Genomic DNA, 15,983 nt, shown 5'->3' with positions numbered 1-15,983 from the left:
ACGTGGGTGCAAGGTGATTCATAGCACAAAAAGCCAAACGTCCATCGTGTTGGATCGACGTACCAGGAACCACTCCTTGTTGTGTGCTGCATGCGTCATGAGCAGCAGCAATCGTCTTTGTCTTTGTCTTTGTCTCTGCCGATGCGCACAGACAGTATAGCATATCAGCTGGATCGCGTTGTATCGGTAAATCATTTCCATTTCTAGGTGTTCGCATCGCATTATTATGGATACAGAGATGCAGTGTATATATGCGACCGAGTAATACAGACGTATGATCGAGAATATAAAGAGCCATTGTCCGCTCGTATCGCTCATACAAGTGAACTGATATCGAAAGAGGACAAGCCTGGCCTAATCACGCATCGGACTTGCCATCCTACTAGCCATAACTTCTTCCCCTCTCACCCAATCCCTGATCCCAGTCCCACTCGGCGCTGTACTAGACGTGCCGGCCATGCTCATAGGATTGCTGATCGCACTCAGTGGAACGGCACTTCCATTCGCATTCGCATTCCCATTACTGTCCGCCGGTGCCGATGCCGGAGCAGGTGCTGTTATGCTCGTGCTCGCGTTGGCGGCATTTTTCGACGACGTATCCTTCTCCCAATCTGACGCTGATGCTGTCGCTGGATGCACTTCTGTGTTAGTTACATGTGAAGTCGGTGTCGGTGTTGTTGTCGATTGATTGGGCGGACGAAGCTGCTCGGATGATGTCTGCGAAGAACCCGAATGGGGATCAACAGGCGTGGCTTGGTGGTCACCGTTGACATTGACGTTGACAGTGACACTGGCCTGATCTTGAATCTGGCTTTTCTCCATCCTTTCTCTCTCGCGTTCAGTCTCCATCCTCAACTTCTCTTCTTCTTCCTCAGCGTACGCTAACAGCCGATCACCGTATTTCTGCATCTCCTCCAGTGATATCCTCAGTCTAAAATCATTCAGCAGCAGGAACTGCAGTTCCAGCGAATTCAGTTCCGTTGGCGGTAGACCTCCGACTTTGGCGTATCTCGAATTTGTGTAGAATACATCTGACGAAACGTCTAGCCATGAGCGATTATCCTTTTGTCACCCTCATATACTAGGATGATCGTAACATCTCAAGCATCCTCGAATAGTGAGTGTGAGACAGACAGACAAACACCCAAACTCACCTGAGAAGAACTTCGAGGCGACTGTTACTCCGGCAATCACCAACCGATGTACATTATAACTATCAATAGCAAAGCTCTTTCCCTTCCCGTCTTTCCCGCCTCCGAAGATCGCCTGTGTCCCTCCTACACCTTGCGGAGTTCCCAGCCTAGTCATCCGGTCGAAATACACCAATAACCCTAAGAACACTTCGTTCGTGGTCGGACAATATTTCAGTATGCGCAGCAGGTAAGCTTCGATGGATATTGACGGTATATGCCGTGCATGGAAGGCTAATAATGACGATGGATGTGAGAGAGATGATTTGGATGCTGTAAATAATGGGAAGTCATCGTTCGTCAATGATGAGCCTGCTTGGTGCGATGTCGAGTCGGAATCGTGTGGATGTGCAACAGACGAGGACGAGGATGATGAGGAAGGATGTTGTGGCGTTTGGTCGAATAATGCTGTGGTAGGTGAAGAAGACGATGAAATCTGTTGATGGTGATTTTGAGTCTGAGTTTGCGATAATGAGGAAGTCCGCGAATGAGATCTTGACCTCGAGGTCGAAGCTGCAGTTGATGTGTAATTTTCATCTCGAAGAGTCTCGGTCTCTCCATCTCCTATTGGGCGATCTGCATCTGGATCATCCAAATCTGGATCCGGATCTACACGCAGCGCATCGTTCGAAGTAGCGATGTGTTGCAGTAATCCAGCTAAGAGCCGCAATAGCTGTTGGGTGGGGTATGTAGCTATATCCAAGTGATGTGATTTGCCTTTCCGCGAGTGAGAGCTTTCTGCTGGATCATCAATAGGATCCGGCTTGAGGTGATCTGGATTTCCGGGGTGGTAGGATGAATGCGATTGGCGACGCTGTTGAGCTGAAGAGGAAGATTGCGATCTTGAGTGTGAGTGAAGATGAGGATGTGAGTGACTAGATCGTCTGGCTTGACTATGCGAACGACTCGGTCCAGCTTCGTTCTCTGTAGATCCATTCATATTGACAATTCCATCAATCGAGCAATCTAATTCACCAAGGTCTGAGGTCTAGATGCGGTGTTGTTTCTATTGTCTCCACTCTGTCCATATAGGAACTCTTTCTTGCCTTCCGACTCGGGAGCAAGTGACTGCAGCTGAACTATCTGGATTTTGACGATGCGAGCAAGGCGGTGGGGAACCGGAGTGTGGCTTTCCCTTCTAAGGTCACCAAACAGTGATTGACAAGTTACACCTTGTTCTATGAAGTTCGGATCGGTATTGCAGAAGCTCGTTACAGGCGACGTTCCTTTTGGGTGGGGAAGTAGAGTCAGTGGGATGTAAATGGCACGTTGGTCATTGATCACGAGTGTATGTGAAGAATTGTTCGTTTGGATAAAGGAAGGGCAAGGAAGGTCACCAAAGGATGGGATGAGCGGATGATGTCTGTCTAGATGTCTGTCTTCCGAATGTGACGAACCGTATGCGTCAAACTCGAGTCAGCCCGGATGTAGGATTTTGGACGTGACAGCAATTCGCAAGTGACTTGGGTGCGCTGCTGAGGATGCTGATGATGTTGAGGAGGAAGTCAAGTCAATCTATGCTAAGCTACAGATGTGGTACAACGACACCACAATAGCAGTTGTGATTTACATAAACGTGCACGAATGAACCGATGATGATTGATCTAACCTAGTCTTACTATTAATTCGGAAACAAATCCCTGACTCATTCAGGGTTGATTAATGGATCACTCACTGTACAAGTGGCACAACCTCAAATGCAGTCAGTCCATCAAAGACGTAGCTATATTATTCATTCATTCATACATGACATCTATACTCGCTGGGACTGCATGCTAGCGCTATGTCTCTTGAGCTACGTCCTCACGCGCCAAATCACAAACACATTCCCTTTCGGCATCTCCTTCCTACTTTCCTCTATGAACCCCCATCTCTCCGCTATCTCGGAGACAGACTTGATCGTCCTCAGCCCCAGTAAGGGCGATTTGAACCTGATGTACTCCTTATCAAACTATATACGATGGCGATATATCAGCGCGTTGTCATATGTCATATAATACCACCAAGATCGTCGTTGTAATTATGCTTGACGAAAATGAGAAGAGGATAACCCGACTCACCTTTTCATCCTCAGACGACTTATAGGTCCCATCATCGTTCAACCACGGACCATAAGCTGCTATCCAGCTGCGATCCGATTCGAGGGGTTTATGAACCAGACGAGCATTTATAGGCGACAGATGCTCGAATACTTGTTCTGGTAATTCCACGGGACAACAATGTATCAGGTTTACTAGCAGGTGGTCATCATTAACATTGGCATTAGCATTAGCATTGTCAGTGCTGCGCTGACCTCAAGCGACAACCAAAGGCATAGAAATGGTGACGGAGATGTTTGGCATAGATATCGATTATGAATGAAACATTTAGAATTATCTGACAGACCGACTTACTCATCAGACAGCCTAGGAAGGGTCCCGATACACCGAACTGCAATCCCTTGTACAACGAACCCCAATCACTTTCTTTTGAAATGTCCAATACCCTAGGTTCACGCAGGTTGAGTAATCGTACATTCTGTTCTTCTAAACGGGTTGATACTATCCTATCTCGGAAAAATCAGCTAGAGTCTCTAAGCCGAGCGGAGGCGAGGGCACCCCACAGTATGAATGTAGACTGCCACTGAGAGTTGCGAGGTGAAATGCAGAAGAGCAAGTATCACAGATATACAGTTATACAGATATACAAGAAATTCACTAACCCCTGCTCAGTCTCATTCCTTACTGTGCCCCACCAAACGACCTTCTCCCACTTCTTAGCGAATGACTCTATATGCTCATAACTCCCCGACCCAAATTCAATAATCTCGCCTTCGGTGTCATCGCCTATGAGCGAGCTCAGGGCATCGATTATAGGTTGTTTATTGCGTTGCGCTGCGCCTGTGTGTTATAGCCGTAAGCTCACGATGAATCTCAGGAATTATTTTGCTGCGTAGTATGATCAGATGCAGATATGACCTCGGTACTTGTGGTCGAGCCCTTGATGATCAAATAGGAGCTCTTTGAGTTGACTCACCCTCCTGCGTGATGATTGATGGATACGACATCCCTCCTTGTCCCTGTTTCCCTACTTGATTCGTCCACTTGCAATATTCGTCGTTCCAAAGTAGAAAGCCCTTCAATTCGATCAGATCTAGTCTGTATCTATGCTTCACGAAGAGTCACCAAACGTCGAGTTCAGTTCTGATTCCTTTGATAGTACTGGTAGAACGGTAGTAAAAGTAGGACATATGTTGACGTTCCGGTGCACAAAACACGAAATGCCCGGACCATATAGGTGGAGGTCGCCCCACCCACGCCGAAATTTACCGGCGACATCTCGAAGCCCCAAGTGGGCTTTCTGAAAGTAAGAGTAAGCGATGTGAACCCTCCCCAAAACCGGTTTGGTAGGTATCCCGACTGCAGTTGCAGTCGCAGTCGCAGTTGCATTTGCATTCGCTTTGGCAGATCATATATTCATACAATAGTGAGGACATAAAGATGTTAAGATAGACGGACAGATCATAAATATTTCAGCGAGAATTTTTACGACCAACGCCGAGCAATACTCAGCAGAATCCCTCGCTTGATTAAGCTGTGGAAACGTGAATTATACTATACTATACTTGTACTTTTCTAAATACGAAATCGCATCACGAGCGTACGACGTTCGCCCGTTCCGGATCATCTCTGAGTAAATCTCCATTTGAGTGATCTCTATCTCAACGACAATTGTAACCAAACAAGCATCTTCAGCCGCTTATTGACGAATTGAGTGATAACTACACAGACAAGACAAATACCGATCAGCCTTTGACTATGACGACTGCGAATCCCACACATGGGGATGCGAAAGGACCACGACCAGGAAGACTCACTTCGGTGGGATCTCAGACATCTCTTCTTGTTCATCCCCTTCATTAGGTAGACTGCCCATATCAGTATGTTGATACACACTTCCATTCGCGCTTTCCCTCCTTCCTCCGTCGCTCGGATCGGGCGATCGAGGACCTCCCGCTCCACTGGGGCCAGGTGCAGGTGACCCTGTACCAGAGCCCGAAGGTTGAGGTCCACCATATCCACCAGAGATCCGATTTTGGTATCGCTCATGAGCCGCTTCTCGTTGTTTAGCCATAGCTGCCGTCGACATATTCTGAGGTTGTTGTTGATGTTGCGCTTGGGCATAATGATTATCGTATGAAGGTGAATATTGTTGTTGAGGACTAGTCGATCCATATGCTGCCGCACCGGCACCGGCGCCTGCAGCTGCGGCGACTCCGTAACCACCTTCCATACCTGATCCATAGGGATTATATCCCCCATGACCCGTTGGTCCATTCATGTAATCCCTTGCGTCTGGCATTTGCATTGGCGGAGCGTGCGCGTAAGGGTCGTACGAGTCTTCTGCACCACCACCACTTGCAGCGTATGTATAAGGGTCGACTCGAGGTGAAGTGGCGCTTGCGCCTGTACCCCCTACATTGGGCACGGAGGGCGAGATGAGGTCGATCGGATCGTTCACCGAATGTCGAGCGGGATCAAACTAGAAAAGCATGTTCACCTGTCAGCTTGATGCCAAGTATATTAGCCGAAAGGCGTATACGATACTCACGGTCTTCTCATCGAAAGCTTTATCGTTGTTTCTCCTCTTCTTGAAGCAGAAGAACCATAGTAATGTGGCCAAAATCGCGAGACCCGCGATACCACCGATGACTCCACCGACAATCGCACCGGTATCTATTCATTTCAAGCTTGTCAGTATCCAAGTCGCACTCCCGGCCAAGAAGACGTATTACTGACTTGAGCCTCCGCCTTTCTTTGATCCACCTGTCGAAGCTCCGGTTCTAACTGCTGTAGAAGCCACATGAGTCGATCCATTCTGATCCGTCACTGTCACATATCTATTCGAACGTCCACATTTCGTGTCAGCTACACTACCATACACCCAAGCCGCTTGAGGACGCAAGGTAAAATGAGACTCACACGACACTGGTAGATTGTCCAATCTCGGAGGTACTAGATCCCGCTTGTGCCGAAGAAGCACTTGGCGACGGAGTCTGGCTCGCTATCGAACTTTGGACATTCGATGGGCTTGCCGAAGCACTAGGGCTTTCCGTAGCACTCGCACTTGCAGAAGCGCTGGCGGAAGGTGAGGCACTTTCGCTTTCGCTCGCTGAGGCCGATGCGGATTCCGAGGGCGACTGCACCGCCGAACTAGTGATAGACGAGACAAAGGCGGACGATTGGACTCGAGATGCGGATGCAGAGGCTGAGGCTATAGCGGAGGAAAGTGCCGAAGAGAGTTGCTGGGAGAGAGATACTGCTTGGGATTGGCCAGCGCCAGAAGCGGATGGTTGAGCTGAGACTGCGTTTTGGGAGGAAATGGGTCGAGCAGCAGAAGATGACATTGTGCGAGAGGTTTCGTCAGCTTAGATGTATTGTTGCGTTTGAGATGAGGGATCCGGACTCCTTTGTCTTGCCGAATGAGATATCAAGATTTAATATGTGACGGTGGGGGAGGGATGATATTATAGGTTTATTTCAGTTGTAGATGATTAGATTACACAGGTAGGAGAATGATCTTTCAATGACGATCGACCATCAAAAACAAACCGAGATACAAAGAGGACCATCGATTGATAGCAAAAAATAGAAAACACAAGACAAAGTGTTTTGATGTTTTGATGGGTTCTACCAAAGGATCCTGAATCGTCAGAAGAAGAAGAAGATGATGAAGAAGGTGAAGGCGAGAGACGTAACCTCGAACCCCGTGCTCGTGATCTACCCCTTCATGCGAAGGTGAAACGACCCTATCCAACGATCCTACAGGGGTGCAGGGCCACAAGGTGCAGGAAGTGAAGACGCAGTCACACTGAATCACCCCTACAAGCGAGCGACAGACTTCGAGTCACCGACCCCAGAAAAAGACCACTTTTTCACCCTGATCTAAATGCTGTCTTTCCCTCTTTCCCCTTGCCCATGTCTTCACTTCGCTCATCACTTCCGAAACGACAGAGGGAGAGACAGAGTAATACTCACTATCTGCCATATCGACCTAGTAATATGCTGTCGTCGTCGTTGCAGAATACAATGGTCGTCACAAGTATATGGTACTGAGATATCTGAAGGTGGTTGGTCTATCTCAGTCAAGTTTGTTACACACTCAAATGGTTTTATAGGGTCGGTCGATTGACTCCTTGTTTACTCAATTTGATTTGATTTTCTCCTTGCCCGCACCAAAGCCAAGCGGAACTACAGAGGGACCAAAGGCAAAAGTCAAAAAACCCGAAACCACGCTAATACTGGGGAAACCACGTTGTCATCCCCTTTAATCTCCGTATCCCCTGATCGCATGGTTTCTTTACGTATACCATAAAGCCGAACTGAGAAGCATCAGGCGACCAGCAACAGCAAGATGACAGTCACTGATTATTCGTCCTTGCATACCTACCTTGACAGTGGACAACTCTGGCCGTCCTATCTCTTCTCTTCGAGTGTCAGCAAAGTGATCAACATCGTCATCATCAAAATGAGGCATGGTAGCATGTGATCAGATGTGATACCACTCGAAGGACACAGCAATCAGTCCAATCGGATTCGGATTTCCGTTGAATAAGATGCTGGCATCAACGTCATGCACAGCTTTGAGATCCGTTGCAATTTTACCTTCTTCAGCCGACTGTACCTCCGCAAAGTAGATGAGCCCAGATACACACTAAAGCGCACTCTCCTCACGTCACACGCACATGGATCATTCCGGAAGTCGTTTGCATCTGTGCATCTGAGATACATACTAGAATGAAGTGATGATCATGCCACTATACAATCATGAGTGAAGATGGGAAGCTAAATCGATAAGATGATAACAACCTTTGCGGTGTGTATAAGATATCGCCTCCCAAATCCAACGAGTGGGTTGATCTCTACAACATAAACATGCTCGATTTGAACGCGATCAATAAGGCAATCCTTCATCCGGTTGGTGTCTCTTCTCGTTCCTCCAAGTATCAGCGGATCCGTTCATCGGTGGTCCCCTCTTGATCCCGTTATACTGACCTTGACCTTGAGACTGAGGTTGAGGTTGATGACCACCCATACCTCCGGAAGGTCTAGGCGCCAACTTGAAGGGTGCAGCTGGGAGTCCGGGTCCGTTCCCCTGTCCTGCTTGTCCAGCCAATTTGAAGGGGGCAATAGGTAATCCGTTAGATCTTTGTCCCATCCCCATACCTGGCCCCATCGGTTGATTTTGATTTTGACTCGGGTTCGAGCGTTGTGGTTGTTGTTGCTGATTATAATTCGGGGGTGGACGGCCGTACGGGTTTGGCATACCGTTGAAACCAGGTTGTATGGGCATGCCCAGACCAGCACCGGCATTCATGCCTATTCCCACTCCCATGTTCATGTTCATGCCTATAGGTGGACCTCCAAATGGCACCCCATTCTGCATACCGGATAGATCTTGGAAGCCCGGCTGATATCCATTCGGAGGATAATTCCCAAATCCTTGCTGCTGCTGATTTGGGAAAGGTTGTCGAGGTTGAGAATGGGCGGGGACATGAGAATATGCTGGAGGCGGCGGACGAGATTGAGCATTATTGAATGCTTGTTGGTGTTGATGTGGTTGTCGCGATGGAGCAGCTCGTACTGGAGCGGGAGCGCCGACCGGTTCTTGCTTTTGCCTGGTGGTCATTTCATGCGAAGAATCGACACTGATGGTTGTTCTGTTCAGGTGAAGTATGGATCAGCTTGGATCGCTTCAATCATTCATGCTCGTTCCAGATGGACTCACTTCTTCGGATCAGCAGGTAACGGCGATGTCCAGAACCATGCATGATCCAAGGCTTCATGTGCAGTGGTTCGTTTCTTGGGATTCAACCTGAGTAATTGGATCATCAAGTCCGCTCCACCTCGATCCATCCTAAATGGCAGCGAGTCATTCAGCTGCCTATTTAACAACGGTAATTGAAAGGACTTACCCCCATTTCGGCGCTGATTCCAACAACGTTATATCCACTGGCGTTCTATCCCATGGATGTCCAATCGCATCCGGGAATCCGGGTAGCCGATCCCAATTAGGGAAAGACTCTTGAGACAAAGGAGCGACTCGCGAGAAGATCTGATAAAGCTGATCTCGATCCGAATCACCTGCCAAGATAGGGTGTCGGAAGTACATCTCGCCCAAGACACAGCCAAGGGACCACATATCCACACTTGGCCCATAATGCGTATCCCCCAACAGTAATTCCGGGGCTCGGTACCACCTTGTGACTACCATGTTGGTGTATTCGTTCGCCAAATGAGGGGGCATCAGTGCATCGTGCGTCCACGTTCGGGCAAGACCGAAATCTGCTATTTTGATCTGCCCATGCTTATCAACGAGGATGTTGGCTGTTTTGATATCTCGATGGATGAAGTTGTTCTGTGGTGAATCAGGGGCATCGTCAAAATGCGGACGGCTCACAGTAGAAAGTTATCGGAAACACTTACAGCGTGTATGTAAGCCATACCTTCCAGTATCTGCCGCATGAGTAGTTTCGCCATTGAGTGAGTCATTTTGAAGTCTTTGTTGCCCAAAAGGCCGCACAAGTCGTGATCCATGTATGGGAAAACCATGAATACTTCCCCTCGATTACTTCGGTCTCCAGGAATTTCTTACGGACGAACGGATATTCTGTCAGCCAACTCTGCTCTACTTTCCTTCGCAGGGAAAGTTGCACTCACTTCGCTCCACTACCATATTCAGGATTGGTACGACATTTTCGTGATCAAGGCTTTTCAGGATTTTGATTTCCCTCACAGTGGTGACGGAGACCTGACGGATCGATGAGCTTGATACCATCCTACTTGTAGAGCTGACTCACCCCATCTCGAGGGTTGTGCGTAATGAGCTTTTTGAGCGCTATGACACGCTTGGTCGCGATCTCGATACCTTTGGTCACAACACTAATGACGATGGCTTCAGCATATGGCAGTCGGTCTTTGGCGAAGCAGTGGAGAATACCCACCCGAATGTCCCTTCACCGAGCTTCGCCCCTAAGTCATACGCCGCAAGAGTCGTCGTACCCTCGAACGTCTTTCCGAGCTTGCGTGACTCCTCTTCGGCGGTCAGACTTCTGAACCTACGCGCACTCGGCTCATACGGGTTCACAGCATCCTTTTTCGCTGTTGGCGTATTCACCCTCGTTGGTGGATCTAGCAAGTTGCGATTTGGCGCGTGAGGAATCGGCTTCGGGGCGTAAGGATTAATCGGTTTCGCTTCTTCCTCTGACGAGGACTTCGCTGGCGTGGCCTCTGCCGATGGTATAGCCATGGGAGGCGGAGGTGGAGTATCAGGGGGCGGGGGAGGTGGAGTGCCGGGCGGAGCAATCTCGTCTTCCGGAGGAGGGGGAGGCGGTGGTGATCGTGAAGCGCGAGGGGTACTACGTGCAATCGCTGGAGATGTACCTTCTTTCGTTGGTTTCCGAGTCGGTCGATTCAGTATCCGTATAGGTGCTCGAGTTTGTTGACCTTCTTCGGCCTCATCATCTTCTGGCGCTGGGGGAGGAGGTATACCGGGTGAGTCAGGTGGCGAAGCGGGTCTTTTGTCCCTGACTTCCGGCATAGCTGATATCCCATCCATGCTCTTCTTCTTATTGGAAGGGGATTTTTCAGTGTGTATCGACCGCGGATAGTCTGCATTGATCCGCTGTTGATCTCCGTTTTCGCGATTCCTGAAGGTTTTATGCTCCTTCGTTTCCTGTCGATCAGTTTTCCAGTAGGGTATAGGAGAGGCTGGTCTCCTTCTAGGCGGAGAGACATATCCGCCGTAATGATCATACCCTAAGGTGTGTCCTCTGTCTCTCAATATCGTATCTCTGTTCGAGTTGTAGGCGCCCCATTCCGAACTGTATGCTTCCTGTGCCGCATGACCAGCACCACGATCATCACCCCTACCCAACCTGTGTCTGTCTCGATCATCGTGTCCGAACTCTCGAGCTCTGAACCGATCCGACCTTTCTTCCCGTCCGTATCCGTAATCCCTCACATCAGGCCGGAATCTTTCTTCATCGCTTGAGTCAGGTCTATATCGATCCTCACGGTCCCGTTCTCTATATCCACCTGGGGATCTAGTTCTGCCATATTCCGCTGGATGATGCCTTGATGAGACGGTATCATAGTCGTCATACTTCCTTCCGTGCATTGAGGGTTTATCACTGTAACTCCTATCATGACTACCGATTTCTGCGCTATGATGGCTTGCTTCTTTTCCTTTGTGGGTCGATGTCGGTCCTGCGGATGGAGGTTTTACAGGTAGTCCATGCGTGGCTCGCGGTCCACTGGTTGGTAAAGGGGATGTAGATTGATAGGAGGACGAAGATGTGGAGGCAGTCAGTGAGTTTTGCGATTTTTGAGGGGAGGTGGGTTTTCGAGGTTTTGATGGACCTGCATTATCTAGAGGGTTGCTCCATGGGTTTGTTTTTGCAGGTCTTGGCGGACGATTGAACTGTGTAGGCGGTGGTCCCGATGAGCCTGAAGGTCTGGTCATGGAATCTCTGTCATCGTCCTCCAGCAATTCCCCATCTTCAGGATCCGAAGGACGGGGTCGATGATAAGATGATGATGAAGGCATTACGGTCGATTGCCTTGAGCCAAAAATGCACTTCTACTTGTCAAAGCGTCTCCCGTTGCTTGCTGAATTTCTAGGTTTAGGTGATTCCGATCAACAATGTCTCTTGCTGATAATTGACATAGTACGATTTTAACGAGATAGTTCGTCGAACTCCCTTGGCTACTGAACTTCCTTCGATATAATGTCGTGATGTGGTTTGACAGGCAGCGCTGACCTCGGTTCCAGTTCGTGTTTTCCGGTAGGTAGAAGAACGAGCAGCACTTCGCTTCTCAGCAAAAGGAAGGATACCGATATCTCGCTCAGAGAAATCCAAAATGATGTGCAGTACAATACGCGAAGGGAAGTCATCATTGAATGCGGCAACAAAGGGGTGACCGATTTATTTATCCGCGCAACCCACTTATCACGTAGGTGACTACCCAATATTTAATGCAGGGCAAACCACCATTCGCGGATGCTGAAAGAGCGACAAGGCGGATACCATCCCCACAGATGCATAAGAGCCTGACGATGCCTCAAACGTTATGCTACACACACATCATGTAACGATGATGACTATGCAACCTCGAGCAGTTGCAGCTGAACGCATTATCCGGAAGTGCAATTTCTAATTTCTATTATATGCTTTCCACAAACTTCTTGACTAAATCGACAGTCTCATGCGGCTTCTCAGCATGGACCCAATGACCCGTTTCCAGCGTTTCCAACATCATATTAGGGAAGAAAGCCTCGGCGACGGGTATATTCTTCCTGTTGATATATTTGGATTGAGCTCCTTTGAGGAACAGTGTTGCGCCTTCCCATGTTGGTGATGTGGACGATACAGGCGGAGGCGGAGGGTAAGGGAAGTCACCTATATGTTTTATCGATGATGATAATAGAGTTAAGGGGATTCTGAAGACGAGGTGCGGATCGTGCCCGTGGGTTTGCCGCGTATTGGTCAGGAGGAATTGTCGGGTTGGTAGTGACTGTAAAAAGCATGAGTGATCAGATTAGCGTCCTCGTTCGAGAACATCATTCATAATCGAAGGAGAACTTTGAGACTATGCTTACGGGTTCGACTTTCGCTAGTATCTTATCTGCCTCATGTTTGGTCTTTACTTGAGCTTTTTCAACTTCCATCATGCTTTCTGTATACATCTGAAATCTGATACAGAAGACGAAATCAGTATGCCTATTTAGAGAGCTTGATTGTTGATGTGTTACTGACTCGTGAGATATCTTGCCTATCGCCGGTGACATGTCTACGCTGATCAGAGACCGTAACGGCGAATTGAGCTTCTCGTTCAAAGCAAAAGCCATGACTGCTTTTCCTCCCCTACATACGCCGGTCAACACCTTTTATGGGTCGAAGAAGACGTGTTTGATTACTCACATACTATGACCCATGAGATTGACCCCAGACGTCAAGTCATGTGTCTTGAAGAAGTGGGAAAGATCTTCCGCCATCGCCTTATACGTGTGAGGTTCCGCATGAGGAGACGTGCCGTGATTCCGTAAATCCTATAAATGTCCGCACCCCTTCAGCGCGAATTGCTAATGGATTACGGAAAATCGACTTGCCAGTGTATACACAGGCATACCAAGCTTTGAGGCGAACTGTTTAGCTAATGACCTCCAATTCTGCTTTGACCCACTGATTGTCCATAGCCATCAGCTCATTCGATGACTCGACATGGAAGTGCCAGGTCAAAGAGCTAAACGCACAATAGACCATGACATATCACCAAGCTCTGTCCTTCCGCTCGTACCTCACTTGGCTGCACCACATCGAACGCCATATCTATCGGAACCTCATGTCTTGATGGGGCCGAAGCAGTATGAGAATGTCTTGTCGAGCATGTCCAAAGGGGTGAACGCGGAGCCCTTCTAAACAGGGTGGGTTGCGGTCCAGAGTTGACAAGCGTTTCGGCACCTGAACGGAAAGACTTGGCTGGCAGCAATGTCCTAGCGGATGGAGCGTTCACTCGGATCGTCCGTATAGCTGTCGATCTCATCTCGCGGACTGATCCGAACAATTCACAACCCAAGCGTTATAGAGTAAACTTAGCTTTCTGAACAACCTGTACATCCGTACCCTTCCTTCGTTCGACTGAAATCCGTAATCTCTGACGGCGGTATCCGCTCCGTCACGACTTTTATCCGGCCGTGTGCTGATGGTGCCTGAGAGTTGATTTACCTCCACTTGATGGTGCCGACGCCGAAACAATTCGCGTTGTTCCTCTCATTCTGTCATTCGCCACTCACTCATAGGGGGTCTGTGCGCAGTGAAATGTATAAAACACCTTCTCCTTGCAGAGGCCTCTTTTTCCATTATTCTGACTTCAAGCAGTATTCAAGTCAACAAGCTAAAATGCGGTCCCACTTCACTACCTAATCTGTATCGTGAGCGATACACCAGAACAAGACAACACAACAATTATATCAGACAGAGGGAAGAGGGGTGAAAAGTATTCATCATGCCGCCCCTCTTCACTTCTACTTCCTGGACGACCTTAGTCCGCAAGGCAGCAACAGCTATCATGTACGCTCCCAAACCTGCCGTAGCTATCAAAGCCGCTCCAAAGCGGACGATCAACAATATTCACAAGGCTAGGCAAGTAGTCCACCAAGTCATCCAATCATCATTCCCTTCCCTTTCGACCCCGGCTCATCAACTAAATTACGCTACTATCCCAATCCGGACTTCCGCTCGAGGATTTACCTCTTCCACAAAGCCCTCTAATCTCGCTAAGAGGCTGGGTCCTGTCCGACAAGGATTGCAATCCGCCGGATCACGACCCAGATGGGTGAACGGTCCTTCCATTCCCGCCAATGTAGGCTTAGGCAAAGCCAGAAACTTCTCTTCCGCGCCTCACATGCATGCGATGCAGAATGTCAATGTGCCCATGGTATTCAGGGCTTTCGCTTCGTTGCTGGATGACGATGAGAAGAAGTTTCACTCGAAGGGCTTACCAAGAGCAAGTCGATATACCCCTTACTCGAAATCAAAGCTTAACCGTCGACAACGAAAAGCCAGAGTATCCTCCTACTCCAATTCCATCGACTCTTCTATCATCGAAGACCTCAAGCATTACTTCCCTATCCCCACCCGATCTTCCGGCGAAATTACCGTTGCCCTCCCTCTTGAGCCTGAACTTCTAGTCACCGAAGGCAAAACCACAATACTCGCTTTACCCCTTTCTCCTTCGCTCGAAGCATTGCTCGCCCCTATGGCCCAGATACCTTATAACGAGACATCTATCGGTATATCCATCTTAGCCAAACTCACTCAAGGGCTATTCCCAATACACAACGCCTTCTCCCTTCATTCGTCAACTCGAGTCATCCCGCTACTTACGAAATTAGATGGACTGGGCGTGCTGGACCAACATCCAGGATTAGCAAATACCCAAGCGGAGGTGGTCCACGATCAAGATGGTCAACCTGATATTCTGCGGTTGATATTCGCCGATAGATCGGTGTCTGACGTGAAGACGTTACTGGGTGAGAGTCTGAGGCCGAACGAAGAAGGTGAATGGTGGGCTCTGTATGAAGACCGACGACAGCCTGAGCATGAGCCAGAGCGGAAGATGGAATTGAATCAAGTGGAAAGTCGAGAAATCATGGAACAATGGGAAACCAATCAATCCAAGACTTCCAACAGCCAAGACTCGATGTCACTGGTGTTCCCCACTTTGGATATGTCGGCCAATCGACTAGAGATGCAAGAGGAGAACGAGGTGTTATTCGACAATACCGAATCTGTCTTATCTACTCCAAATGATTCATGGTCTTCAAGCGGATCGACAACCCCTTCGCCAATCGACTCGCCATCATCGGACGAATCGATGTCATCGTTATCGTTTTCGTCGTCGACAGAATCATTGACAGCTTCGCTGTTGTCCAAATTTTCGGACGAGTCGAATAACGGTCAAGCTCAAAGTGTTTGGTCTGTACATCCCTCAGAATCAGACTCAGACGTTGAATCGTCTTTCTCGGAGGCGGAAGAATGGAGTGCAGTCGAACACCTCATACCTTCCGCGCCGGACGACGTAGATGGTGATGGACAAGGTGAAGTTATGGTTACCTGGTCTGGATCTGGGGAAGGTTTCGGCTTCTTAGCTCAGCCTTGGTGAATTTGAATACGTTGTACAATATATAAATCGAGAATCAAAGTCCAGAGTCTGCCGGATTCGTGTACCTGTAGTACCCAGTCGAAACACG

At 48.7% G+C, this 15,983-nt stretch overlaps 6 protein-coding genes across 6 annotated transcripts; 1 reads left to right on the top strand and 5 right to left on the bottom strand.

Moving 5' to 3' along the window:
• Positions 1 to 354: 354 nt before the first annotated feature.
• Positions 355 to 2,130, bottom strand: I303_102664 (uncharacterized protein; the record flags this gene model as incomplete). Its single annotated transcript, XM_018406016.1, has 2 exons — positions 355 to 1,031; positions 1,155 to 2,130. The coding sequence occupies 2 exons, from the start codon at positions 2,128 to 2,130 to the stop codon at positions 355 to 357; spliced, it is 1,653 nt and encodes a 550-aa protein (XP_018264510.1).
• Positions 2,131 to 2,985: 855 nt separating this feature from the next.
• On the bottom strand, positions 2,986 to 4,236 carry I303_102663 (uncharacterized protein; the record flags this gene model as incomplete). Its single annotated transcript, XM_018406015.1, has 5 exons — positions 2,986 to 3,141; positions 3,251 to 3,423; positions 3,584 to 3,735; positions 3,892 to 4,069; positions 4,206 to 4,236. The coding sequence occupies 5 exons, from the start codon at positions 4,234 to 4,236 to the stop codon at positions 2,986 to 2,988; spliced, it is 690 nt and encodes a 229-aa protein (XP_018264509.1).
• An 806-nt stretch (positions 4,237 to 5,042) lies between these two features.
• On the bottom strand, positions 5,043 to 6,576 carry I303_102662 (uncharacterized protein; the record flags this gene model as incomplete). The annotated part of the gene is made up of 4 exons (XM_018406014.1): positions 5,043 to 5,711; positions 5,781 to 5,905; positions 5,969 to 6,069; positions 6,152 to 6,576. The coding sequence occupies 4 exons, from the start codon at positions 6,574 to 6,576 to the stop codon at positions 5,043 to 5,045; spliced, it is 1,320 nt and encodes a 439-aa protein (XP_018264508.1).
• A 1,547-nt stretch (positions 6,577 to 8,123) lies between these two features.
• On the bottom strand, positions 8,124 to 11,777 carry I303_102661 (uncharacterized protein; the record flags this gene model as incomplete). Its single annotated transcript, XM_065968597.1, has 7 exons — positions 8,124 to 8,889; positions 8,958 to 9,086; positions 9,145 to 9,587; positions 9,656 to 9,819; positions 9,890 to 9,980; positions 10,030 to 10,111; positions 10,174 to 11,777. 7 exons carry the CDS (start codon positions 11,775 to 11,777, stop codon positions 8,124 to 8,126), a joined length of 3,279 nt encoding a protein of 1,092 aa, XP_065824669.1.
• A 617-nt stretch (positions 11,778 to 12,394) lies between these two features.
• Positions 12,395 to 13,774, bottom strand: I303_102660 (uncharacterized protein; the record flags this gene model as incomplete). The annotated part of the gene is made up of 6 exons (XM_065968596.1): positions 12,395 to 12,745; positions 12,831 to 12,924; positions 12,988 to 13,095; positions 13,153 to 13,280; positions 13,341 to 13,413; positions 13,485 to 13,774. The coding sequence occupies 6 exons, from the start codon at positions 13,772 to 13,774 to the stop codon at positions 12,395 to 12,397; spliced, it is 1,044 nt and encodes a 347-aa protein (XP_065824668.1).
• Positions 13,775 to 14,236: 462 nt separating this feature from the next.
• I303_102659 (uncharacterized protein) lies at positions 14,237 to 15,895 on the top strand (the record flags this gene model as incomplete). The annotated part of the gene is made up of 1 exon (XM_018406011.1): positions 14,237 to 15,895. The coding sequence occupies one exon, from the start codon at positions 14,237 to 14,239 to the stop codon at positions 15,893 to 15,895; it is 1,659 nt and encodes a 552-aa protein (XP_018264505.1).
• Between the last annotated feature and the right edge of the window lie 88 nt (positions 15,896 to 15,983).

Source organism: Kwoniella dejecticola, chromosome 3 (assembly GCF_000512565.2).
Source record: "Kwoniella dejecticola CBS 10117 chromosome 3, complete sequence".
NCBI classification, from domain to species: domain Eukaryota; kingdom Fungi; phylum Basidiomycota; class Tremellomycetes; order Tremellales; family Cryptococcaceae; genus Kwoniella; species Kwoniella dejecticola.
This window is presented reverse-complemented; position numbering and strand designations above follow the sequence as displayed.